Source organism: Hemiscyllium ocellatum, chromosome 17, assembly GCF_020745735.1.
Source record: "Hemiscyllium ocellatum isolate sHemOce1 chromosome 17, sHemOce1.pat.X.cur, whole genome shotgun sequence".
NCBI classification, from domain to species: domain Eukaryota; kingdom Metazoa; phylum Chordata; class Chondrichthyes; order Orectolobiformes; family Hemiscylliidae; genus Hemiscyllium; species Hemiscyllium ocellatum.
This window is the reverse complement of record NC_083417.1, coordinates 26,939,698-26,967,334: the sequence shown is the minus strand read 5'-3', so window position 1 is coordinate 26,967,334 and position 27,637 is coordinate 26,939,698. Positions and strand designations below refer to the sequence as shown.

The 27,637-nt window shown below is 40.1% G+C and overlaps 1 protein-coding gene across 1 annotated transcript in view; it reads right to left on the bottom strand.

Annotated features, from left to right (window-relative positions):
* The window catches only part of LOC132824060 (polyamine-modulated factor 1-binding protein 1-like), a 259,415-nt gene that overhangs the window by 196,357 nt on the left and 35,421 nt on the right, over positions 1-27,637 (bottom strand). The window contains exons 4-6 of the mRNA XM_060838326.1: positions 22,937-23,179; positions 17,758-17,988; positions 16,950-17,180 (exon numbers count right to left, since the gene is read on the bottom strand). Coding sequence (XP_060694309.1) covers positions 16,950-17,180; positions 17,758-17,988; positions 22,937-23,179 — 705 coding nt within the window. The remainder of the gene's footprint in view (positions 1-16,949; positions 17,181-17,757; positions 17,989-22,936; positions 23,180-27,637) is intronic.

Below are 27,637 nucleotides of genomic sequence, written 5' to 3'. Positions count from 1 at the left end.
GATAACACAAAAACATGCCGATTTCACGTGAGCTTTTTAATGGGTCATTGGCTTAGCTGTCGACTGAATTTAATTCCCGAGTTTTGATTTTGTTTTTTATTACTTTATCTTTCAGATTTAGTTCTGTGTCATTTAAAGTAAAAAAGTCTTGTTTCTAATTAAGGTTTATTAGATTAACCCTTATAATATTGCACATCCCTGGGAATTTCATTCTTTTTGGACAAGTTAACATTCCAGAGTCAGATTTTATAAAAAGCCATAACTTGAGGAGTTGATGCATAGATAAGTCTTTCATATACTGGTATTCTACTTAAAGATTTTTTTTACATTTTGGAAAATGGAATAACTATCTTTCACACCATCCCTTGCTCAAGCACATAACTTGTTCAACACTATTTTAATACTGTGACATGAGAGCAGTACAATAGTCAATACACCACTGATCATCTAATCAGTGGCAGAACTGCCCTAAAGCATTACTAGACAGTCAGTTCAGAATCACAGCCCTATTTAGACAAATTAACGACATTATATTCAGTATAAAAACACCTATTCTACTGACACAATGGTAAACCTTCCACCATAGTATCATTATCTAGTGGGTGCTCAAAAGGGATACCTGACACCAAAGAAAACTATGGAACAGAGGGTGGATACACTTAAGGGAAACTTGGGTTAATATATGGTGAAAAAAGTGATGTTTTGTTATTTTTGTGTTAAAGTTTTGTGTTATTTAAATTTAAATCAAACTCTGATCAAAAAAGCGTATGCCTGGATTTAGTCTAATTAACACTTGAACCTTTGTTATGTTATAAGATGCCATTATTTCACTATTCCAGTCCTTTTTGTCCACTTATAGAGTCATAGATTGGAATACTCAATAAAATAAATAGTAATTGTAATATAATGTAAGCATGTAGTTAAGCATTCATGACAAATGAATGAGGTAAGGGACTCTGGCAATTTTTAAAATAAAAGATTATAGTAATACAAAGAAAAGTGGGCATTCAGCAGACTAAGTAAACTATAACCAGCACACAGAAATACCACTGAAGTAGAATGAAGATAAAAAGGCAATACAAAATAAAACTTGCTAATGAAATAAAATAAAACTCCAGAACTTTTCAGAAATATGTCGAGGTAGATTAGTTAGGGCAATGTGAGCCCATTAAAAATGAATGCAGGTGAGATGACAAAGAATAATAAATAAATTGCAGATTTATTCATGGGTACTTTGTGTCTGTTTGCTAAGTGGAAGAATAGGACACTGCACCAGTGGCACCTAGCAATGAGTCATAGGGACTAGCAATCTATAAATATAGTTTTAAAAATAGCAATGGAGAATAGAATGAGATGAAATCTCTAGGACCTGAAAGTTCCACAGGATACTGGTAGGTAAATAGTAGATGCATGAAATGTAAGTTTCCAGAACTTGCTAGGTTTCTGCCTTTGGATTGGAAATTTGAAACTGGCATTCCATTTTTCAAGAAATGAAATGGCGGCAATTCAGAAATGCTGTAATGTATCATCAGAATATTGCTGCCTTCATTGTTTCTTTGTCCAAAAACTACCTCAGAAGATTGACATCCAAGTGTGGATGTGAGTGCATTATTCCCTCCTTGATATGCCATGAGCAAAAGAAGAAAATTGGGAAAATATTGGAAGAAAAATTTCAGAATCTCGACATCAAGAGAAAGGTTTGTGTATTTCCCCTTTAGCCTTAAAAGGTGATGTTAAGATTTTGCCATTTATCAGTTACTATTTTATTTCCATGCAATGCCACATCTGCAGTATGAGCTAGCAGCTTTTGAGGCAAACTCACTGCATGTGCCTCAAGCGGCAATTGTGAAAGTTAAAAGAAAGTCCTTAACTACATTCAGTCAATGCAACTAGTCCAGAATTATAGATAGGGCAGTTGGGTGCTGTGAAGATACCAGTCCAAGGATTCGACTAAGCTCAGTTGGGGATGTTCTCCTAATCTGCCGGGGCTTGGGACATGGTCAGTTCTGAGGAAAGCCAGCAATGTTGCACTGGATCACAGAGAATGGTTATCATGATGGAGAGCAATTCTAGGTAGAATTTGAAGGGATTGGGAAATCCTGGAAGGGGCTACAGTTCTCACAAGTCAAAGTAACTCTGGCCTTTAAATTGGGAGGGTATATGGCAATCAAATGCATGGAAATTTGCAAAGTCAATGGATTTGGGCATAAAATGGGTATGTTAATTGCAACATAAAGGGACTAGTAGAAACAAAGAGAGATCCATGTCAGATTATATGAATTTGAGATGTAGTCATTCTTCTAAACTCTAAACAGTGCAGACCTTACCTATTCAACCTTGACTGACAACAAAGTGGGAAACTTCCATAACCGTGGCAAGGTGACTCAGTGGTTAGCACTCACAGCATCAGGGACCTAGGTTAGGTTCTTGCCTTGTGTGGCTATTTGTGTGGAGTTTACATGCTTTCCCTGTGTGTGTGGATTTCTGCTGGGTTATCCAATCTCCTCCCACAATTCAGTGATGTGCAGGCTGGGTGAATTGGTCATAGTAAATTTTGCTGTAGTGTCAAAGGTGAAACATGACTGAAGATAACTAATCACAATTGTAAATATCTTCATCTGCACTGTTAAATTATCTGCCTCAGTATAATTTTTGTTCTTGGACCAGATTAAGTCACACCTAATTGAAAGATGAGCAGTCTCCTAAACATCCCAAGGATAAACGAAACATTGCAATTGCTAAACACTGCTTATTTCTCATGAGCTACATGTAAACATCCTAACTGCAGCTAGCCTCGGATAAAATGGAGCCTTGAACCGTGCCATTTGGGACTCTCATCACAATGATCTAATTAGATTAGCCGTGGTAAATATGGGGTTACAGGAATGAGGTAGGCGTCTGGGTGGGATGCTGTTTGGAAAGTTGGTGCAGATACACTGGGTCACATGGCCTCTTTCCACACTGTAGGGTTTCTATGACACACTTTGAGGATGTACCACGAAGTTTCATGTGCAATGTGAGGGTTGAGAATTCCTTCAATGCTCTTGTGTTGTCATCTTTCTGACATTGCCCACAGATTGTCTGCCATTGGAGCTCACACAGAGATCACTGTGGCGAGAGTTCTAAATGACATGGTTCAATGGGCTATGCTGTCTGAGGCTAACTGCAGTTCAGATTTTACATATATGCTGTGAGAGATAAGCAGTGTTTACAAAATGCATTTTTTTTATCCTTGGAATTTTTAGGAGCTGCTCATCTTTCAATTAGGTATGACTTAACCAGGTCCTGAGAACAAGGGGCACCTGGAATGAGTTCAAGGTCCTTCATCATCTTCTTCTCTTGCCATTGATGTTGACACCAATGGCTACAGTGATAGAATGCAGCTTCTTGCACAAATTCAGCAGACACTCAGTGTGCTGGACTATTTACCCATGGTAATTGACAATTGGTCCATGGAAACAGACAGACCCAGGCATTCTGGAGACAACACAGCCATGACAGTGTTGACGGACTCCTCTATCCTTCAACACAGTTTGCCAATTACCTTTGACAAACTTGCGTGTGGCATGTCAACGTGTTCATTTTATTGTTGTCATTAATGTAAGAATTCATGGGATCATCTTCTGTTTAGGACTGAACAGGTCCCTGGCAGTTCCTTGAGTGCTAAAGGCTTGGGGTACTTGTTTCTCAAGCACATGTGAAGATGTCTCAATGATATGCTCACCAGATTGTGCACCCAAGTCTAAACTAGACAGAACAGCCAACGAGGTGAAAGTTTGTAAGTTGGAGGAGGAAGCAAGTGAAAGCTCTGCTGGTGATTCCTCTGAGGGCTCAGTAACTTGCTGTTTAGGAGTGGAAGTGGAGCTGAAGGGATCTGGCACTGGTCACTTTATGGAAGCTTGCTAAGTGCCCTCAGTGCCTCCAAATAGAAATGAAATACCTAAGGGCGAATAAGGCTCATGTAAATTCAGAATGAATTACCACTGGTGTTAATGGGAGAGCAGCAGAGTATAAAGAAGCTTACTGGGTTGGCTGGTCATTGAAATCTTCCTTTCTTTACCAGCTAATTCCAGAATCTTCTTGGATGGAGTGAAGAGCCTGATGGCTATGGGTTAATTTTTCCTGTAATGGTATAAAGGAATGATTGAGTACATTATGATGCATGAGCTGGAGAATGGTAAGGTATCCCCACTGAGTGAGTAGGAAGTACAGTTGGCAGGATTAGTTGCAGCTTGATCAGAATGAAGTGAATGACAGATCTTGAGTGGACAGGATGAACATAGTATTGAGAGTTGTAGCCCACAAATCTTGGTGAGATATGTGGTGCAGCAGCAGAGTTATGAGCGAGTGGTGGCCTTGTGAATGTGGAGAACAGACGTTCATTGATCTTTTTAACCATAGAACTAGGTACTTCTTCTAACGGGCGATACGGTGGCATATGGGTGGCACGGTGGCACAGTGGTTAGCACTGCTGCCTCACAGTGCCAGAGACCCAGGTTCATTTCCCGCTTCAGGCAACTCTCTGTATGGAGTTTGCACATTCTCCCCGTGTCTGCGTGGGTTTCCTCTGGGTGTTCCGGTTTCCTCCAACAGTCCAAAAAAAATGTGCAGGTTAGGTGAATTTGCCATGCTAAATTACCCGTAGTGTTAGGTAAATGTAGCGGAATGGGTTTGGGTTGGTTGCGCTTCGGCGGATTGGTGTGGACTTGTTGGGCCGAAGGGCCTGTTTCCATACTGTAAGTAATCTAATCTAAGCTGACTTGGGACACAGCACTGGCCCAGTCTGCTATCTGGGTCCAAGCTGGCTTAGTCTAGTGGCAAGGTCTTGTGTGGTGATCCACAGGAAAAACTGTGACTCTTTTTTTCTCCACTTCATCCACCAGGACACGAACTTTTATTTCTTTTGTGTCATAATGTTTGAGTATTGCAGTGAGAGAGACAGTTCCGGGCTTGCAGAGTTTCAAATGATGTGCAGCTGGGCTTTTAAATGTGGCACCAGTAGTAGCAATGCTGTAAGGTCCTGGCTGTGGTGTGCATTTCCACCAATCCTGCCATGCAGTTCCATGAGAAGAGCACCCGGGAACCAGGTTGCATAATTACTGAGGTAAGGAGTGGGAATTCCATGTGAAAAGTCACTCTTAGCCATGACAGCTCAGGTGTCATGAATCGCACTTGACAAAACAATTTAATTAAAAATCAGAAATTTCTGCCCTGGAAAATTTCTGCCCAATGACTTACATTTTAAAAATAGAGACTGAAATCTGAAAGTATAGAATCAGGTAAGACTTCTAATATATAGATATTTTCAATTTCATATCTTAAGATTAAAAAATTAACAAATGAAATCAGATTAGTTTATTCACTGACATTAAAATAATTATTAAGTTAAAAAATTTAAGGCAGCCTGTGCATTCTGATCACCTGACGGAATATGTAATATTGCACCACGCAGAAAGTAGGCCACTTGTAACTGAAGACAATTCAGATTTGGGCAATACGAAGAGTTGGGTACACAATTTGCGTACAATAAAGACCCACAAACAGCTCTCAGATGAATGATCTTGAGGAGAGTAACAAAAGATTTGGGCAGAAAGGTATCGTTGAGATGGTTTTGAGATGGAGAGAAAGAACAATGTGTTGAGGAGAGAAATTCAAGGTGCTGGCGTTAACCAAGACTTTCAAAATACATTCTGATAACTGTCACTCATCACTATTTAGCATACTTTATAATTTTCAAAGCAAGGGGTTTTTAAATAGACTGCGATAAGTCCTGCAAAGTCTGTTCAAAATATTTCAAGAAACTAAGTGGATCTTATTAACTTTTGTTTTGAAAGAACACAAAACTGTATCATATTTATTTATGAATTTATTTTAATGTAATGGTATTAAGGTAAAGGCTTATTTTACCATACATCCAACTTAATTAAATATAATAATCCTTTCTTTAAAAGAATAAAAGAGAAATGTCCAAATTCTAATGAAATGGGAATCTTCTAATTTCACTCTTCCATGAAATATGCATGTCCGCTGCATCCCTTCTTCATCTATATTTAAGAATATTCTCATTGCATAAATGTGAACTGCCCCTAGTTGCAAGTTGTCTCCTTTCTACATGGTGCAGCATTATATATTATTCTATCTGGTGATCACAATGCTCAGACTGTCTTGAATTTACATAATAAATATTTATTTAAATGTCAGTGAATGAACTAATCTCATTTCACTTGTTAATTTTTAAATGTGAAGATGTAAAGACCTCACAATAATTTTAAAAAAAGTGCAGAAACACATTAAACACTTGGGTTAATGGCATCAACTTCATGGAAATGCTGGACACACACTTTTCCTCTTGCACACTCAGAATTCAACTGTGATAATGGCTGTGTGCAGATATTCCTATGACAAAATAATGTATGCTTATCATCACTGTTTTATTGCAAAGAAGGCAGTTTTCACTCACGTGACAACATATGTAGCATCCCTTTAACATGACTTTGGTTCTGTGTGTTTTTCAAAAAAACATTTCTTGTATGTTCTGTACTTTCTTTTTTAGAAATATAGAAAATACAAGTAGGAGTATGGCATGTGGCCCTTTCAGCCAGCTCCACAGTCATTATGATCATGGCTGATCATCCCACATTTCTCCCATAACCTTTGGTCCTTTTAGCTCCAAGTGCTATATCCAAGACCTTCTTGAAATCATACAATTTTTGGCATTGACTGTGGTTGTGAATTTCACAGGCTCATCACTCTTTGGGTGAAAAAGAAATTTGGAGTGGTATGATGGGTCAGTGTTTAGCACTGCTGTCTCACAGTGCCAGGGACCCTGTTTTGATTCCAGCCTGAGGTAACTGCATGGAGTTTGCACATTCATCCTGTGTCTACATGAGTTTCCATCAGGTGCTCTGGTTTCCTCCCACAGTTTAAAGATGTGCAGACTAGTTGGGTTAAGGTGGGAGAGCTGGGTCTGGGTAGGATGCTCATTGGGGGCGTCGGTGCAGACTTGATGAGCCAAATGGCCACCTTCTGCACTGTAGGGATTCTGTGAAATTTCTCCTCATTCCGAAGTGGTTTATCCTGTATCTTTTGAATTTGACCCCGATTCTAGACTCCCCTGCCAATAGGAACATTCTTCCTGCATCTACCCTGTCGAGTCCTGTGAGAACTGTTACTTCTGTACTACATTAACATGGATGATAAGAAAATTATACACTTTAATCTTCACCAATATCTAAAATAACACTAAGTTTCAAGGACATAAAAAATTAAGTTGCATTTTTGAATCTTGGATTCCTTTTCATTGTAAGCCAAATGCACTTACATGATCAGACTTTAAATAAAAACTCAGGTAATCAGCCCACTTATAAACTTAGAAACATTAAGCCCCATTGATGGTAACCCATTCCATTGTTAAACTCTAGTAACAAGCCAAAGGTATTTTGCCCACAATTATATAACAACATTTCAACACAAAACAAATCACAGATAAGCTGCTCTAAAATCAATTTTGCTGTAAACCATACGATCCTTTTTAGGCTTACATGATCAAACTGAGTTCCCAGCTCCCATGAAGGAATATTGAGAGGGGACCAAACCAGCAAATTTTTATTTAACTTTGGAAAAGCAGTGATATGGAGGAGACCCTACTGGCAATTGCAAGTAATGTCAAGTGTAGGTTAATGCTCATAGTCCTCCCAGGTGCTCACTGGGAAACAGAGGAGAGGTGTAGCGGTGTGGGGGGGGGGGTTGTACTTTATTGACTAGGAAGACATGTGGTGGAAAGCCCATTGTCTTCCAGACTCTTCCTTAGTAAATTAAGGGTGAGAAAGCCTTCCTACTTTCAGGCCAATCAAGGGTGCTAAGAGGCCAATGAAGGGCCTTATCCAACTGTGGGGTGGAGTGGGCAATTTCATAAGCCCTGGAATCTAACAGCTTTTTTGTGGATCAACCATGGGATCTGCCTGATTTGGCATCAGCAAGGGAGCCCACTTAACTCTCCTCAGGACGTCCATTGGTGTTCTTCACCCTGAGCATTCTTGGTATTAGCAGTGGCTATTGCTCTCATGATGCCGTACTGGACTGGGGTGGACAAAGTTAAGAATCACACAATGCCAGGTTATAGTCTATCAAGATTTCCAAATAAACCAGTTAGACTATAACCTGGTATTGGGTGATTTTTAACTATTGCTCTCACGGCACTGCCAGATGTGAATATCTGCTGGGCCTCACTTGGCCAGCAGCTCTTTAGGTGAGATCCTCATTCTGACAGCTCTGTGAACCTTGATGACAAGCAATTAGGAGCCCGATCCTGGAAATTGCTACAGTTGGGTTGCAACCAACTTGCTGGCTGCTGAATGTGGATACTGTTGTGGCAACTGAATTCTGCCAATCTGAGACTGGGCACTTTTGCTTGACTACTTTTATCTTGCCTTGGATCTAATATGTCGGTGAACTGAAGCCAAAACAATGTTCAACCTCAGTGACAGGATTATATGAGCCAAATGGCAGATTTATACCATGGCGTTGTAGGGTCATGTTGATTCTGACATAAGGAGTAGAATTTCCACTCCAAACATGGCAGACAGAACTGAGGCAGATCGGTGCATAATTGTGCATGATTTATATCAGATTGGAACAAAGATTCTGCAGCTGCGAATGGGTCTCCTTGTCATCTCTTCAAGATTGCAACTTTATATTTATGTTCTGAGGATTCTAGTCTTTCAGGGTCTCAATGTGGAAATCCTTCTGAAAATTAAATTTTCAAGCAAAGAATTAATAGAGATAGTAAAAAGAATTCCAATATCAGGATGCTGTTGAAAATCTCACCACGGATTTTTTATAGATGTCATGAAATGGAATTCTTAGTCTAACATAGTTTCAGCACATTAACTTCAGCCAGACAATAGAATTCTTTTCTGTTATACAAGGTTAAAATTCTCCTCATTTCATGACTTTCATTGCACAAATAACTATAAACCTATTAACAAGTTGGGTTTTAAATTGACAATCTTTCAAACATTATTTGATTTCAAGCTGGTCATAGAGTCATACAGCACAGAAAAAGACCTGACAGTCCATAACGAACTTAATCCCAAACTAAACTAGTTCATTTGCCTGCTTCTGGCCCATATCCCTCCAAACCTTTCCTATTCACGTATCAATCCAAATGTCTTTTAAATGCTGTGATTGTACCCTCTGTTCTACAACACTACCAAAGGTCCAACCATTAATTGTATAAGCCCTATCCTTCTTTGTTATACCAAAATGCAATACCTTGCATTTATCCAGATTGAACTCCATCTGTCATTTTTCAGCCCATTGACCCATGTGATCAAAATCCCTTTGTAATCTTAGAAATGGTTCTTCACTGTCTACAATGTTACCAATCTTGATGTCATCCATAAACCTAATAACCATGCCTTCTATATTCTCATCCAAATCATTTATATAAATGACAAACAAAAAAGAGGACCCAGAACTGATCCTTGTGGAACTCCACTGGTCACAAGTCTCCAGTATGAAAAGAAATCCACCACCATTTTTCTCTGTCTCCTGCTGTTTAACCAAAATGTATCTAATTGGAAAACTCACCCTGAATCCCATGTGACCTAACATTTCTAATTAGTCTACCATGCAGAACCTTGTCAAAGGTTTTACTAAAATCCAAATAAACAATCTCTACTGCTCTGCCATCATCAATCTTTTTGGCAACTTCCTCAAAAAAACTCAATCAAGTTTGAGACATGATTTTCTTTGTACAAAACCATGCTGACTACCTTTAACCAATTTTTGCCTCTCTAAATATTTATAAATCCTATCTTTTATAATCACCTCCTACAATTTAACCATAACCAAAGTCAGACTCTCAGGTCCATAGTTCCCTGGTTTCTCCTTACAACCTTTGTGAAACAAAAGTACATGTTAGCCACTCTCCAGTCATCAGGCACCTCACCCATAGTTATAGATGATGCAAATATTTCTGCAAGGGGTCTTGTAAATTCCTTTATTTCCCACAACATTCTGGGATACATTAGATCCCAGAGAGTTATTCACCTTTATATTCTTTAAGACCTCCTGAACTTCCTCTTCTGTTATGTGAACTGTTTTAAAACATCAAAGTTTATTCCTCTGCATTCTCTAGACTCCATTTCTTTCTCCACAGTAAAAATTGACACAAAATATTTATTTAGTATCTCTCCCATCTCCTGGGCTTCAACACAAAGATGCCTCCTTGATCTTTAAGAGTGCCTACCCTCTCCCAAGTTATCCTCTTGCTCTTAATGTATTTGGAGAATCTCTTTGGATTATCCTTAACTTTACCTGCCAATTCTATCTCAGATCCCTTCATTGCTATCCTGATTTCTCTCTTAAAAATGCCCCTACACTCTTTGTATTGATTAAGAAATTCAATTAAATCAAGTTGTCTATATCTAAAATGAGATTCTCTTTTACTCTTGACTAGAACCACAACATCTTTAATGTACAAGTAGTCAGGGATAATTTAGTAAATCTGGCAGAACTGATGGTGAAAGAAGGAGATGAACTTGAGTGTGTGAGAGAAATTAATGATGGAGAGAGTGGCAGGATTGCCGGGGAATCATTTGAAGGAGACACAGTGTTAGAGTTATTTATATATGGAGTAAGGGAATACTGTGATGGCACACCCTGCGCTGCTTGGACGGTAGTAGAGGTGGAGGGAAATTTGATACCAGGAGAGTAGGTACTAAGCACAAGGAGCAGAATTAAAAGCCCTGACAGAACACTGAAAGTAGACAGTTCATGACCATATGTTGGCCGGAGCTCGACAAGGGTACATTACCTTGTCTGGAGACCACATACAGAACGAAGAAAAAATTTAAGAGTTAATGAAAACAGCTAACTTTCTGAGTGAAGCAGCAGAAGATTGGAGCTCCCAGAAAAGCAGAAGTCCTGCAACAATGGGGCAGTCAGTATGTGTGTAAGGCAGTTAAAATGCTTACTGAAACAGTTAAAAATTATACAACACCAGGTTATAATTCAACAGGTTTATTTGGAAGCACTAGCTTTTGGAGCACCACAACTGCCTAATGAAGGAGCGGCACTCCGAAAGCTGTTGCTTCCAAATAAACCTGTCGGACTATAACCTGGTGTTGTGTGATTTTTAACTTTGTCCACCCCAGTCCAACACTGGCACCACAAAATCTTTACTGAAACAGTGCAGACATTTCAAGAAATGGCAGTAGTTCCAGAAGGAAGAGAGGAAAGTTTAAAGACACCCCAAGAAACAGTCCCACAACAGGGGAAACAGGAATGTGAAAAATGTGAGGCAATGAGAAGGCAAGATAGAATCTGGAACATGCGGGATCAGGCAGTGCCACCACAGTGAACAAAACAAACAAAAACATATAGGGTAGGATAAAATGCAATATCAGATCACCCGCTGCAAGAAATGTCCTGGAATAGGGAGAGATATAGCAAATTGTTGTTAAAGATATGCAGTCTGCACATAGTGCGAGCCAGAGAAAGCAATCAAAATAAAATAGAGCCACCAGCCGAGACCCAGGGGCCCATGGGAACAATTGCAGATGGATTTTACACGTCTCCTACCCCAGTCCCTGGGAACAAAATCCTGTAAGGTCTTAATAGACAGGTTTACTTGGTGTGTGGAAGCATTCCCCTGCTGATTCTGACCAAGGGACACATTTTATAGGGAAAGTAATTAAACAGGTATGTGTACAGTTAGACAGTGAATAGAAATTCCATCTCCCATACCATGCCCAAAGTTCAGGAATGGTACAACAAGGTAGAACAAGACACTTAAAGTTAGTCTGATTAAGGCCTCAACAGAGACAAGGCAGGGATGGGTTAGAATACACACCCGCTATCCGAATGAAACTGAGGTCAACCCCAACAAAGGAAATAGGGCTGACCCCCTTCGAATTATTGACTGGGCGGGCTATGCAGCTACCTGAGGACGTGGTAGTAGGAGGATTGGTGATGTGCAATGGCAAGGATAGGGTTAAACAATTGGTGAAAAAACTAGTGAAGCAGCTGTATGTGCTGAGAGGGGATGTTGCAGATGTACAGAGAATCAGAGACTGGGATAGGGAGCACGGAAACATCCAAGGTGATACTCCTTAACCTAGGAGATCAGGTAAGGGTGAAAATGTTACCAAAACATGTGGGACTGTGATTATGATGGGTTGGACCCTATTAGGCAATTATTACAGGGAATACATGCACTCTAGCATATATAAGGGTGGTGGGGCAGGTGAAATGGAAGCACTGGCCCCAGTTGAAGTTATATGGAGCCTAAACATTATATTTACATGCTAAAAGCCTTCAACACCATCCACTTTGGGAACAGACAATGGATTCTGAAATCAGCAGAACCAGAGGAAAGGAAGTCTGATTGCCTGCATGACATTGTAACAGGAAAATTAAATTGTGAATCGTGAAAGGGATTGAGACCGGTGTCGATGGACGTTTGTACTTTGACGAAATGGAATGGTGTTGTGGACTGCATCAGACCAGCAGTCTGATTTCACAATATTATTGCATGGTAATAATTATGTGGAGCAAATTACACATCCACAAATGCTGGATTTAGTACCATTCCATAGTTTGTCTCAAATTCTAGCTGAAACAATAATCTTGGATGCATTTACAATTTTGGTAGGGGAAAAAATGGAGAGTATCACCACTCTGACCTCAATTATCGCGATTAATAAAACTTTTGAACACAACAGAAAAGTAATAATTAAAGAACAGAAACAGAAATACTCGACAAAAAAATGATTTCATCCTCTTTTAAACCTGCAATCAGACTTACTGTAAAATGCTGGCCTTACTTTTTAGGTGTTTAATCTTAGATTCAAACAATAACTTAATTTGGTCTTAGTTGATTTTGTTAGACTGGTAGATATTTCTACAATCTATTCTTGGTGAAATCTCTTGTTTTTATATCAGAAAAGGAACACAATTGACAGATGAAGAATTTTTATTGTCACTTCAGACTGCATGGAACTGATTAGATTGCTCTAGTGGGAGAATAATTGGTCCAGATTATCCAATATGCAGACAGTCATTATTCCTGCATTGATGGGAATTATGCCTGGGATCCTGCGGAATTCCTACTGTAGAATACTCAGAGGAATTGCCCAGGAAATTGAAGATTCTGCTGGGCAATTTCTCTATACCTGGAACTTACTGAATGTCTCCATTTAAACCAAAGGGTTCCAATGAACTTAAGTAAATAGTTACTCAGGAAAAGTTAGATTATTAGATATGTTGTCTAGCTCCTGATTACCTATTCAACTGACCCAATACTTACCTCACACACGCCCAACTACACTTCCCCTAGCCTCTTTACACACCCCAGACCCTGACCCAGCACTAGAGGTGCCAGACCTGATACCCTTACCTACTGCTGATCATCGACGAAGGCCCCTAAGTCCTCCGTTTCTTCCTCTCACACCATTCCAACCAGTACCCTTCTACTGACACCCTCATCCACTTGGCTGAACTGGTCCTCATCCTTAACAACTTCTCCTTCCAATCTTCCCACTTGCTCCAAACCAAAGGGGCAGCCATGGGCACCCGCATGTGCCCCAACTATGCCTGCCTTTTTGTCATCTTCCACAGCAACACTGACACCAATCCTCACCTTTTCATCCGACACATTGATGACTGTGTCAGTGCTACCACGTGCTCCCATGAGGAGTATGAACAGTTCATCAACTTCACTAACGCTTTTCACCTTGATTTCAAATTCACCTGGACCATTTCGGACACTTCCCTTTTCTTCCTGGACCTCTCCATCTCCATTTCCAACAACTGACTAACCATAGACATCTACTACAAACCCATAAACTCCCACAGCTACCTGGGCTACACCTCCTCCCACCTTGCCTCTTATAAAAATGCCATCCATTATTCCCAATTTCTCCGCCTCTGCCGCAACTGTTCCCAAGTTGACCAATTCCACCATAGAAAATCCCAGAACGCTGCCTTCTTCCATGATCGCAATTTCCCCTCCCATGTGGTTGACGATGCCCTCCAGCACATCTCCTCTACTTCTTGCACCTCTGCCCTTGAACTCCACCCCTTCCAATGCAACAAGGACAGAACTACCCTGGTACTCACCTTCCACCCCACCAACCTCCATTATACATTGCAACATTCTCTGCCACTTCCGCCACCAAAAATAGACCCCACCACTCAGGATATATTTAACTCCCTACCCCTATCAGTGTTTTGGAGAAACCATTGCTTCCGCACATCCTTTGCCAGGTCCATTCCACACCCGGCACCTTCCCCGTCACCGCAGGAAGTGTAAAACCTGCACCCACACCTCTCCCCCTCATGGAGATCCAAGGCCCCAAAGGATCCTTCCACATCTGACAGAAATTTACCTGTACCTCCACAAATGTCATCTACTGTATCCATTACACCCGATGTGATCACCTCTACATCAGGAATACAGGACACCAATTCGCGGTTTGTTTCAGAGAACATCTCCGGGACTACCTGCACCGACCAACCCGAATGCCCCATGGCTGAACACTTCAATTCCCCCTCCCATTCACCAAGGACATGCAGGTCCTGGGCCTCCTCCATCGCCAAACCCACGTGATGCCTGGAGGAAGAATGCCTCATCTTCTGCCTTGGGAATCTGCAACCACATGGGATTAATGTGGATTTCATCAGTTTCCTCATTTCCCTTCCCTCCACCTTATCCCAGTCCCAAGCCTTCAACTTGGCACCACCCTCTTGATCTGTCATTGTCTTTCCCATCTATCCACTGCACCCTCCTCTCTGACCTAACACCTTCTCCTCTACCTTCATCTACTGATTGCATTCTTGGCTATCTTTCCCCCAGCCCCATCTCCCTCTCATTTATCTATCAGCCCCCCCCAGCCCACAAGCCTCATTCTTGATGAAGGGCTTATGCCCGAAACGTCAATTCTCCCGCTCCTCAGATGCTGCCTGACCTGCTGTGCTTTTTCAGCACCACCCTTGACTCTGATCTCCAGCAGTCCTCACTTTCTCCTAGTACTGATCATGAACACATTTGCTCTATTCAAGACTGAACTACACATTCACCTCTTGGTCCTAACTCCCTACCCCCCACTTTGGGTCCGACGCTCCATTCACTCACTCAGGACCCATACCCACCTGTCATCCACCAGTTGTTGACCCCTTTACCCCCTTCTTGGGAGCACATGCTCCTTTACCAACTCCACACCCAATTCTCACTCAGGACCTGCTCCCAGCTTTTCACCCACCTCCCCCTTCCCTCCCACTATTTCCCCATTCCAGATACAATCTGCCTCTGCCCCAGGACCAGGCTCCCTCTTATTCTGTTTCTGTACAGATCTGGGTCAGATGAGATTGAACTAGGACCTTTCTGCCTCGAGTTAAGGACACTGCCACAAGACTCTCAAACATTTTTAATCAACCGGCTTGGAAATGTTTTGATATTCCTCACTGGCAGGTGGAGTTTGAACCCTGACCTCCGGTCTACAGATGTGGATACTACCACCACATAGTAACAAAGAGCTTTGCATGCAAAAAGCATGATCCCATCCATGAGATGGTTGCTTAGAGCATGCACATGGTGTCCTGAAATTATAATGAAAGGTGCTGGTGTGCTCTGATGTTCTACACTGAAGGAGAGAACTGTACTATAAGTGGGTCAGAGATATACCAGGAGGACAGTGGTTAGTGAAGAAGGCCATCTCAGAGTACAACGGGACCTTGGTCAGATGGGCCAATGAACTGAGGCGTGGCAGATGGAGTTTAATTTAGATAACTGTGAGGTGTTGCATTTTGGTAAGATAAACCAGGACAGCACTTACACAGTTAATGATAGGACCCTGGAGAATGTGGCCGAAAAAAGAGAACTTGGGATGCAGATGCATAGTTCTTTGAAAGTGGGGTTGCAAGCAGACAGGGTGGTGAAGAAGGCGTTTGGCATACTTGTCTTCATTGATCAGAACAGGAATTGGGATGTCAGGACATTGGTGAGGCAACTTTCAGAATACTGCACTCAATTCCGGTCTCCCTGTTAAAAGGATGTTGTGAAACTTGAATGGGCTCAGAAAATATTTTGCTGAGCTATAGGGACAGGCTGAATAGGCTGGGCCTCTTTTTTCATGGAGTTTTGGAGGCTGAGAGGTCACCTTTCGAGGTTTATAAAATCATAAGGGGCATTGGAAGGGTGAATAGCCAATGTCTTTTGCCCGGGGTAGGCATGTCCAAAATTAAAGGGCATAGCTTTAAGGTGAGAGGGAAAGATTTAAAAGGGAGTTGAGGGACAACCTTTTCATGCAGAGGGTGGTGTGTGTATAGAATGAGCTGTAAGAGGAAATGGTACAGTAACAACATTTGGATGGGTATATGAATAAGAAGGGTTTAGAGGGATATGGGCCAAATGCTGGCAAATAGGACTAAATCAGTTTAGGATATCTGATCTATGCGAATGAGTTGGACTGAAGGGTCTGTTTCCATGCTTTATAACTCCATGAGTCTAATAAATTTGATCAACAATTTTATTAATATAGTGAGAAAATCATGAATTTTCCTGAGTTCCACTTCCCTTTCTCCTATCCAGAAGGTTAACCCTAATTGCAAATCAATTTATGAAGTTACCATTTCTCTGTAGGTTACATTTTGAAGTTGTGCATTTGTAATAATTATATAATTATTCAATCAGGAGTCAGGTGCAACTATCTAAATGATATCATCTTTCAGTGTCAAGCTCCATTTGAGACATGCTCCTTTATATTAACTGGTTTTTTTTAAATACAAAATTTTAGACATATAAGCTGGGTGCATCCTGCTATTGAAAATATTTGGCATTTAAGTTCTAAAAGTTTCTCCATAAAAAATATTTCCAGAAAGAAGTAATATGGAGTGAAACATTTCTATCTCAACTTTTACAGGTGAATAAACATGTGCACACTCACTTGATTATGATGAACTGTGGCCTGTTCTTGAAGGCTACGAATGATCTCCTCACACTGGGTAACATGTTCTTTGTTTGCAGAAAGGCTTTCTTGTGCAACTTGTAACTGATGGGTCAGTTGATCAACATTGTTTTCGCAATGTTCCACTTGTCGACACTTTGTTTCATATTGGTGTTGCACTGTGAGCATGTCATTTCGTAGCTTGTGAACAGTCTCATCGCGGTTGCAAAGCTAATGAAATGGATAGAGAAAAGTATTTTAGAAGTAACATTCCTCCTCTTGGTTGAAAATTTTAAATTTAAGTTAAGTTGCCCAGCAACTGAACTGGGCACTCCTCTTTAGAAATGCATCTTGATGTTCAATTTTCCTCATTCTCAATGTGGTAGCAAAGCCAATGGCTTTATATATCAATCTAAAAGTATTATCAGGGTTCCAAATACGACATGAATTAGATGGGGAAGAATCAATATTTTTCCACAATTTATTGCAAAGTTAACAGCCATGATAACAGGTAATGATAAATGTTTTACCAGAGACTATATACAATTGTGTAGAATAGGCATGATAATATCTTCAACAGACCCTTGGGTTCCTTTATTGCTAACCCACCTAACATTGGCTCCACCAGGAAAATTTCAAAAGAACAGGCCTGAAGTGCAAATCATTTAGAGGTATTACAAAAGTAAGACCACTTTTATCTTAAAAGCTTGAAAATAGGTCGAATGCCACAATTACCAATTCGATGTCTCAGACAGATTTGCTACAGTGCAGCTTTGCAGGCTGTGAGATTTCATTTTGTTCTTCTAACCTGTCTATTTGCATCTTGCACGTCTGTCTCCAGGCTTTGCATTGAATTTTCCAACTCTGTGATCCTGTTTATACAAGTCTGGTATTTTTGCTTATAAAGATCCAACATAGTTTCAAGCGATTTGCAATTCTGTTTGGCTGTGGCTACTTGGTTCTCAGAATCAAACTGCTGCTGTTTAAGATGAGCTATTTCCGATTCTTGATTGCGCATAATATCTTCGCACTGAGAAACCTGAAAAACATGCATTTGTCGATGTCAGTTTGTGCAAATGAATTCAGAACATAGGACTGTAAGAATTGATTGACAATGACTACCTACAAATGGGACTAGTAACCATTCAGAAATGTAACTAAATTTTAATAAGGTTACCTTTTTTCTTTTGTGACTTTTCTGATCCCAAATTACTTTTAGTATTTCTTTTGATGACTTACCCATATTATTGCATTGAAAAGATCCTGGGTGGATTCATGCATGAACTTAACCAAGACCCCAGTTGAACCCATGACACAGAAAAAATCCACTGGATTGAAATATTGCACTTTTAAAAAACTGTAAGTACCAGGTAAGTAGACTCATTACAATAGAAATGCTGATACGTGCTATTACTAGTTGAGGATTGGTGGGTAGAGAAAGGTGGGAGAGTGCAAAGAGACCCCAGACATTATTAATCTGACACTGGAAGAGGATATGATTAATTTGACAGTAGATGAGGGTATTATTGATCTGACAGTGGAAGGGGGATAATTTTTCTGAAATAATTTGTGTTATTGGAAATGCACTATATAGTTATTAGTTTAATTTCAAAACCAAAGGTAGTTGTTGCAGTGAAGTTACAGTTACAAACAAACAGGAGGGTATATTTCCTTATTTTTGTGAACAGCAACCTACAATATCTGCTCAGAAAATATAGCAGAGTGGGATTTTCTTTAGTCAAAATGAGTTACTGGTTGGAATTTTGGGCATCAACTGAATTAGCACAACTTGAGTGATTTCTCAATATCAGAGATATTCTCTGTGATGCTAACATTGTATGTTGCTGAAACTTTTAAAAGTTTAAAGCAACTAAAGAGATCAATTTAATAAATTTGAGAATTTCAGCTATTCTTTAAAGAAAAATGCCTGAAAATTTTGGAGTATGAAATAATGCATGCATTTTAAACATTTTTAAGAACATGTACAGAATCGCTAAGTGGCATCTTTTTAATGATGAAAAAGAAGATGTTGACATAGAAATAGTTTAATTTCCCTCAAACCCTCCATACAGTGTTGTGGCAATAATGGATATTGATTCAAAATACACCTCCAGATAAGCCCAGGCTTTGAAGAGAAAGTAGCAGCATATTCTTGATGATCTCTTCCATGTTGCATGATTTTAGTGAGTAAAGCTTCAGCAGAACTCTTGCCCATCTTTTGTGGGTGGAATCTTATAGTGGCCTGAATAACATGGGCTAAGGTGGGAAATGCAATAGAATCATGCAAAAAGTCTAGCGAGAAATTTCTGCATCTTTTAAGTGATTTCCGAGCATCGAGGTGAGATTCTTGCTAGGGAGAGATGAGTTGCCTAGTAAGGAGATTTAGTGGTTGTTAATGACTTATTGATTGTACTTCTCATTAATACACAGATTCCTATCCTATCATCTGTTGCATGCAAACTAGATGTCAAGAATTCTTGAGCAGGTACTTGGTGACTTCAGCTCATTGCTGGCTGTGAATAGCCTCCACGCCGCTCAGCATGAAACAGCATCTTAGGTCGTGGGCTTTGGTCCTCAGAAATTGGCATCCAATATTTACCGATCTCAAGTTCCACATTGCATATGTCCAATCAATTTACAGGATGCTTACAAAACGCAGAGCTGCATCGCAGGCACACCAGTATCTAGAATTAAAAGGCTGCTGTACAATGTCACTTTGCTCAACCAAATGGCCATGTTGAAAACTGGATGGGAGCCAGTCCTCAGTCCACTCAAGGTGGGTCTGCTGTAAGTTAGCGGTCCTATCACTTAGGCACAGTCTGCAGAGCATGAACAAACACTATGAGCTTGGTCATAAGTCAGCCATCTGTTGAGCATTGTCATGGTCAGGGGATATGGTCAACTTCAATTTGGAAAGTGGGTAACAGTCAGTCTTGTATGCACAAGTCGTTAGGGGATTTGCATATCCTTAGTTGAGGGCAGCAGAGACAGGTGTCAAGGATCTGATCAGTTATGCTCCTCAAAGCTGGTCAGAGACCTGGGGCAAATACAGTAATGGAGGTCCATGCATTGATCATTAAAGACGTTGCAAGAGGCAAAACGGGGCTTAATTCCAAAAGGAGTGGCGCAGTCAAGGCTGGGATGGGAACGGATGCAGAGGCATGTATTGAAGTGAGGAAAAATAAGGTGATACGAGAAAACTCAATGCACAAATGGATATGTGGAACATCATTAGTGGACATGGTAGTCTATGGAAGAGTGGGGGAGATTAATGGCAGTGATCATCACTGTGGCCTCCACAGGGTGAATACAGAGGACCAGGGTGGGCATCATTAAGGTGTCATATTGTGGTTCATGAGACTGTGACGAAAGTTAGAGGGCAAGGTTTAACGTGGTAGGTCTTCACGTGGTGGGATGGGCACAAATGGACCCAGGATGAAAGAAGACCTGGAGGGTCAGGTGGAGGCGGTAACCTGGTTGCCTGATGGCATCTACCACAAGCTGTATTCCTCTACATATATGATGCTCTATCTCAGCACCATTTTCCTGCTTTCTTTCCATACCACTGATGCTTTTAAGATCTAAACATATATCAATATCTTTCTTGAACATACCAGTGACCCGGTTGTGGCAAATTCAGCAGGTTGGTCACACCTGAGTGAAGACATGCTTCCTAATTTCAGTCCTAAATGGCCTGGCACATACTTTGAGACCGATCCCTGGTTCTAGGCTCATCAACCATGGGAACCACCTTCCCTGCATTTAGTCTGTCTAGGCATATTAGTTTCAATCAGATCCCCTTTCATTTTTCTACACTCTAGTGAATGCACGCCCAATTATGCCAAACTCTCTTCCTCCATCTTGTGAACCTCTGCTACACACCCTTTTTTACAAGTATTTTCTCTTTTAGGTAGGGAGACCAAAACTGTGCCCAATGTTCAGGTGCTGTGTCACCAAGGCCATGTTTAATTGCAGTAAGGTATCCTTTCTTGTAACCTCAAATTCTTTTGCAATGAAGATCAATATACCATTTGCCTTCCTAATTGCTTGTTGTACCTGCCTATTTTCTTTCATTAACTGGTATATAAGGATATTCAGATCTCTTTGTCCATCCATATTTCCCAATACTTCACTTGTTAAATAATACGACTCCTTTCGCCACATTATACTGCATTTGCCATGTGTTTTTCCACAAATTCTACTTGTTTAGATCACCCTGTAGCCTCAGGCAATCTCCTCACAGCTCACAATTCCACTAACTTTTGGGACATCAACAAACTTGGAAATATTTCATATATGTTGTGAATAGCTGAGGTCCCGAGCACTGATCCCAGCACTAGTCACTGCCTGCAACCTGGAAAAAGACCCATTTATTCCCACTTTGTATTTCTGGTTTGTCAACTAATTATCAATCCGTTATATTCCCTCCAATCCCATTTGCTTTAATTTCACCCACACCACATCCACTGGTTCTTCCTTATATATTCCACCAGTTACATCTTTAAAAAACTCTAGTAGATTAATTAAGTGTAATTTACATTTCATAAAATCATGTAGACATGGTCTAATCCCTTAAGAACATAAGAACTAAGAGCAGGAGTAGAGAATACAGCCCCATGAGCCTACCATTTCTTTTAATACAATCCAGTCTCATCTTGGCCTCAACTCCACTTTCGAGCTTTTACAGCCAATTTCTGTGTTCCCTACAAGCTTATTTACTCTTGTAATCTATGTTCCCTCTCTTGACCAACCTTTTTGTCCTCTTTTGCTGAATTCTAAATTGCTCCGAGTACTGAGACTTGCTGCCTTTTCTAGTATTTTCTATATGCTTCCTCTTTGGAGCTATGATCCTAAATTTCTTTTGTAAGCCATGGTTGAGCCACATTTTTTGCTTTATTTTTGTGCCAGGTAGGAATTAATATTTGTTTTAACTCATGCATACATTCTTTGAATCACCTCTAGTAACACTGAAAGCATGTCGCCTAGTGTACTCTGAAAAACTGAAAGAGAGCATTCAGTCACCTGTTGTTTTAATTATCCATCCCTCTTGAATTCCAACCTCTCTGACTTTGTCCTCCTACACTGCTAGTTCAATATTAGCTTGAGAAACACTGTCACACATTTTGAATAGACACGTTATAACCTCTGGACTCAATTCAGAGTTCAACCATTTCAGATGACAATACTACTAGCTTATTTTGGACAGTTGCTGTTGATGTATCCCCTCCAAAGCATTCATGTCCTTCTGGTATTATGGTGACGAGAATTGCATGCAACATTCTAAATGTGGCCTAACAAGTTTTATAAAGCTGCAATATAACTTGCTAACTTTTATATTCGATGCCCCTGCCAACGAAGGCAAGCGTGTTGTGAGCCTTCTTGACTGCCTTATCTACTTGCGTTGCCACTTTCAGATCCCTCAGCTCCTAAGGGTCCTAACATTTATTGTATAATTTGCACCTGAATTTGATTTTCCAAAATACATCACCTCACATTTGTCTGGATTAAACTCCATCTGCCATTTCTCTGCCCAAATCTACAATCTATCTATATCCTGCTGTATCCCTTGACAATCCTTCTCATGATCTGCAACTCTGCCAATTTTGGTGTCATTTACAAACTTACTAATCAGACTACCTACATTTCCCTGCAGATTGTTTTTATATTACGAACAACAAAGGTTCCAGCACTGATCCCTGCAGAACACCACTAGTTACTGATCTCCATTCCAAAGAGCACCTTTCCATCGCTATTCTCTGACCAAGCCAGTTATGTGTCCATCTAGACAGCTCACCCTGGATCCCATGAGACTCTACCTTCTGTAACAGCCTGCTATGAGGTACCTTATCAAATTCCTTACTCTGAAATGTTAACTTGTTTCTCTTTCCACACATGCTGCCTGACCTGATGAGCAGCTCATGTATTTTCTGTTTTTATGCAAGAAAAAGTAGCCTCTTGCTGGAAATATATAGAAAATAGATCCTTACTTCCTGGACCACCTCTTGGTGTTGCTCATGTGCATGTTGTAGGTCAGAATTCAGTCTGTCAACTGTGGACTTGTACTGTTGCAGTTTGGTCAACCTCTCCTGTAATTCCTTTGCAGTTGAGTCAAGTTCCTTTTGCACTCGAGCAGTTTCATGACTAAAATGGTCCATGTCAGATTCATGTGCCAGTTTGAAAACATCAAATTCTTTCTGAAGCTGCTCCATGGATTTCTCCTGACAGTGATTCTAGGGATTGAATTAGACACAGTTAGATTGCGATTTATTTCGATGCTAATGTACTTTATTAACCAGCCACATAGCTGATGAAGATACACTCGTGAAGATGCTTCTTCAATTAGTGTTCTAACAATTTTGGACATGTTTTTGTTCTTCAGGTTTGGAGACTATATTTTTCTTAGCAATTAATTTTTACAGACAGGAAAGAGAAAATGTCATTTCTGAAAAGAGTCATATTGGACTTGTAATGTTTATTCTGTTTCTCTCTTCAAAGATGTCACTAGACCTGCTGACATTCCCTAGTACTTTGTGTTTGCATTTTAGATCTTCAGCATCCATGGTACATTTTTTTTGAGGATACATCAGTGTTTACAACTCAAAGACAGACACAAAACTCAGATTTTTGGTCATCTTCGCTCACTCTCACACTAGAGCACATAACCTAAGCCTACCCTTCAGCCTTCCAGAATGTTGAGGTAATTCTTCCATTCCCAGTTACAGCTCCTCTAGACCCATCTATTGTTTCTAAACATATCCTATTTCTTTGCATTTTTGCTTTGCATTATTATCCATTTATTTCAGTCTCACCTGCCTTCTGCTCCACTACATATTTTTCCCTTTTGTTCTCTCTTCCCAATTGAGGAAGGGTCACTGGAGCCGAAACATTAACTCTGCTTTTTTTCCACAGATAGTGTCAGAACGGCTGGGTTTCTCCAGCAATTTCTGTTTTTGTTTCAGATCTTGAGCTTCCATAGTTCTGTATTTAATTCCTCTTGCAATAAAGGATAACATTCTAAGGGCTCTTCTAATTGCTCGCTTATGCAAAAGTAATCCTGGTAGCTTATCTTCATTGCCTAATGCCTTATTAAAATCTTGTACTATGCCATCTGTCCTCTTATGGATGAGAATTTACAGATTTGTCAAGATGATAGAGACCATTCGTTTGGCCACCTCTACTTTTATGATATCTCTGTGATCAGTGCCCATTCCTTCAGACTCTCATAGCTTCAAAGTTGCCCTTATAATACACGACGAATAACATTCTCTACTTCTGTGCCTACAATCCATTATTCCTCCTTAACTTCTGAACAGACAGTAACTAAGTCAACAAAAATCAACTTCTTTTATTGCCTCTCCATCACTGTCCAGTTTGTTGGGACTGCATTTATTTGGTTTCACTATTAACTATTCAATTAGTACCAGAGGATCTTACCAACTTGCACCATCAATTCAGACAGCACCCAATTCATAAAAACGTCAAAGTTTAAAATTTTCATTAGAATCTCGGCATGGCATTGCTCTTCCACAGTTTTTAATCTCTTCCATGAAATGAACTTCTCTCCCCAGGAAACATTCTGATTCTGGATTATTGTATGTACCTAATTTCATTGCTCAACAGTGGCAACCACTGCAGAGGAAAAGATCCATTCCTAAACCCCTCCACCTCTCCGTCTCTGCTACCTTCTTTAAGAGCTTCCTTAAAACCTCTTCTAACGTGTAGTTTGATGCAACACTGAGTTCTTTACAGGCTGGTCGAGGAGAAGTCAAAGTCAGTAACTGTCTTTCGGTTTGGACTTGAAAGTGACACTATATTATTATACATTAATGCTAGGTATTGCTATACCTGGTAACTATAGATTTAATAGGCTCCAATCTGAGGTAAGGAATTTGTGTGTTCATGGTCAGGTAGTTTTAGGACTCTCTAAACATTCAGTCTAGTATAGTAGAGTCATATAGCATAGAGGACACCTTTTCTCAATCAAGGCTGTGTTGATCTATCCACACTCATTTCACAGTCCAGCAAGTGGCCCATAGCTTTGAATGTATTAACAGTCAAGTATATGATTTTCTCTTCAAGAAAGTTTGTTTCTCTTATTACTAGCTGCAAAAGGCTTTTTGAGATTTAGGATTTTGGTGGTTTCTCCGGAGGAGTTTTATGTTTAGACATTTTTCCTTCATGATTGCTTATAGCTAGTCTAATGCTGTACCAATAATTTCTTGAAACAACTTGATTCCTTTTCTTCTCCAGATGAACTCTGGTCTGTTCATTGAGCTTCACTGCTGCCACAATTTTATCGGCAGTGTGTGCCGTTATTATCACCATTTATAACTGTGTCATTTGATGCCACACCATGTTTGGGTTAAATATAGAAAGGTCGAGGAGAAGGCAAAATCAGGAACTGACTTCAAAATAACATTAATTCTAAATACTGCTACACACAATAAACATGGATATATCAGGCTCTGATCCTATTAAGAAAAGACATTAGTTAATAACTAATTTAGCTTATGCATGTTCGTGTCCATGTGCTGTCAATGCTCTCATTTAAAGTGCAGTGTAGTCTGGTTTCACTCACATTGTGCTATTTATGCAGCTTCATAACATCACCACAAACTTGCTCCAGGATCCTGAAGTCCTTTTACAAGAAAATCAGCTCTTTGAACACTGTTTGGTAACCTCTTTTAATATTTCCTTACTTCCATAATTATCTCAGGGTCTAATTTTTCTTCACGCCTTTCCTTCTTTTTAGGTTAAATCAAGCAAGTTGATTTTAGCCATTGTATAAGGAGATTACCTTCTGGCAAGGGAAAATGAATAGTTAGAGAGTAAAAGGATTTGATTAATCTAAGGTAAGGAAAGGTGGTGGTTTTTGTGGTAACGTCACTGGACTAATAAACAGTTGGTTTGCTATGTAGACAAACTGTATAGGCTCAATTCCTACACCAGCTGAGGTCTCCACGAAGCTTCTGTCTTTCAACCTTGTTCCTCACTTGGGGCATGGTGATCGTCAAGTGTAACTCATCACTAGTCATCTCTGTATGAGAGAGCAGCCTGTTATGGACTAGGGCAGACCACTCAAAACATTCTTGAAGCAGGTAGCCCAGCCCATACCTTTGCAATTTGTTTCAGTAAGTGTATAGTAAAAATTACCTGGAGTAAGTTAGCTAGGTTGACTACTAAGTTTTAAAAATGACAGAACTTTATTCACAAAATTACACAATGAAACACAGAGAACAGAATAAAAAACCTAATTATGCTGTTCCGAATATACCCAACTGCCTCAGTCAACAAACCCCCTTAAAAACCGCTATAAGTGTAACAGCTGAAGTTAGAAGGATAGAAAGAGAGGGACTTTGTTTCCACACAACTTGCTGTTGAACTCCCAACTAGTTCTGGACTGAATTAAACTGCTCAGCTAGAGAGCTGACCACTTCCTTTTCATGATACAGGCCACTTCTAAAACATGACCACTTTGGCCCAAAGTCTCATCTTTTTACATATAAACAAAAAGGCCTTTCAATACCCTTTAATCTTTGTACCAAACCAGTCTAATTGGCACTAATTGGCACAGTCTAATTGATTCTGGAAGCTGAACAGAGCTTTATGGAGCAGCTCGTAATCCTTAACCCCCTCCGACAAAAAACCTTTTTGTCCTTGAGAAAAGGAACAACTTCTGGAGAAAAGAAACCAGCTTTGTGACACTTCCCCCTTAAAAAATAAGAACCATAACTATCAAAAGATGGCTTCATTTTTAAAATCCTTCAAAAACCTGGTTAGTAGTCTAAACACACATATACATTAACTATAAACATACAAACATGCACAACATCATGCAAGTTCAGGCCATGGCACACTCACCACTGAATGCCTCTGTATCTCATTCGAGTCTCGATAATGCATCGGCAATCATGTTTTCATGATTTGCCACATGCGCAATTGTCAAAGTGAATGGCTGCAACAACAAGCTCCATCTAAACAATCTGGCATTTTTGTCCTTAAATGTTTCCACAAAGGTCAATGTGTTATGATCAGTATATACAATTGTCTCAGATGCATTGATGATTTATATAAACACTGAAATGTTGGAATGCCAACACCAAGCTTAAAGTCTCTTTCTCCACCATTGAATATTTCTGTTGATGAACATTCAAGTTCCTAGAAAATGACATAGCGTCGGATGATGTGGAGTCTGTGTGGGTGGAATTGAGGAACCACAAAGGTAAAAAAACCATAATTGGAGTTGTGTATAGACCTCCTAACAGTGGTCAGGACCAGGGACGCAACATGTACCGGGAAATAGAGAAGGCATGTCAGAAAGGCAAGGTCACATTGATCATGGGAGACTTCAATATGCAGGTGGACTGGGTAAATAATGTTGCTAGTGGATCCAAAGAAAGGGAATTCATGGAATGCTTACAGGATGGCTTTTTGGAACAGCTTGTCATGGAGCCCACAAGGGAGCAGGCTATTCTGGACCTAGTGCTTTGCAATGAACCAGACTCTATAAAAGATCTTAAAGTAAGGGAACCCTTAGGAAGTAGTGATCATAATATGGTAGAGTTCAGTCTGGAGTTTGAGAGAGAGAAGGCAAAATCGGATGTAATGGTGTTCCAGTTAAATAAAGGTAATTATGAGGGCATGAGAGAGGAACTGACAAAAATAGACTGGAAGCAGAGGCTAACTGG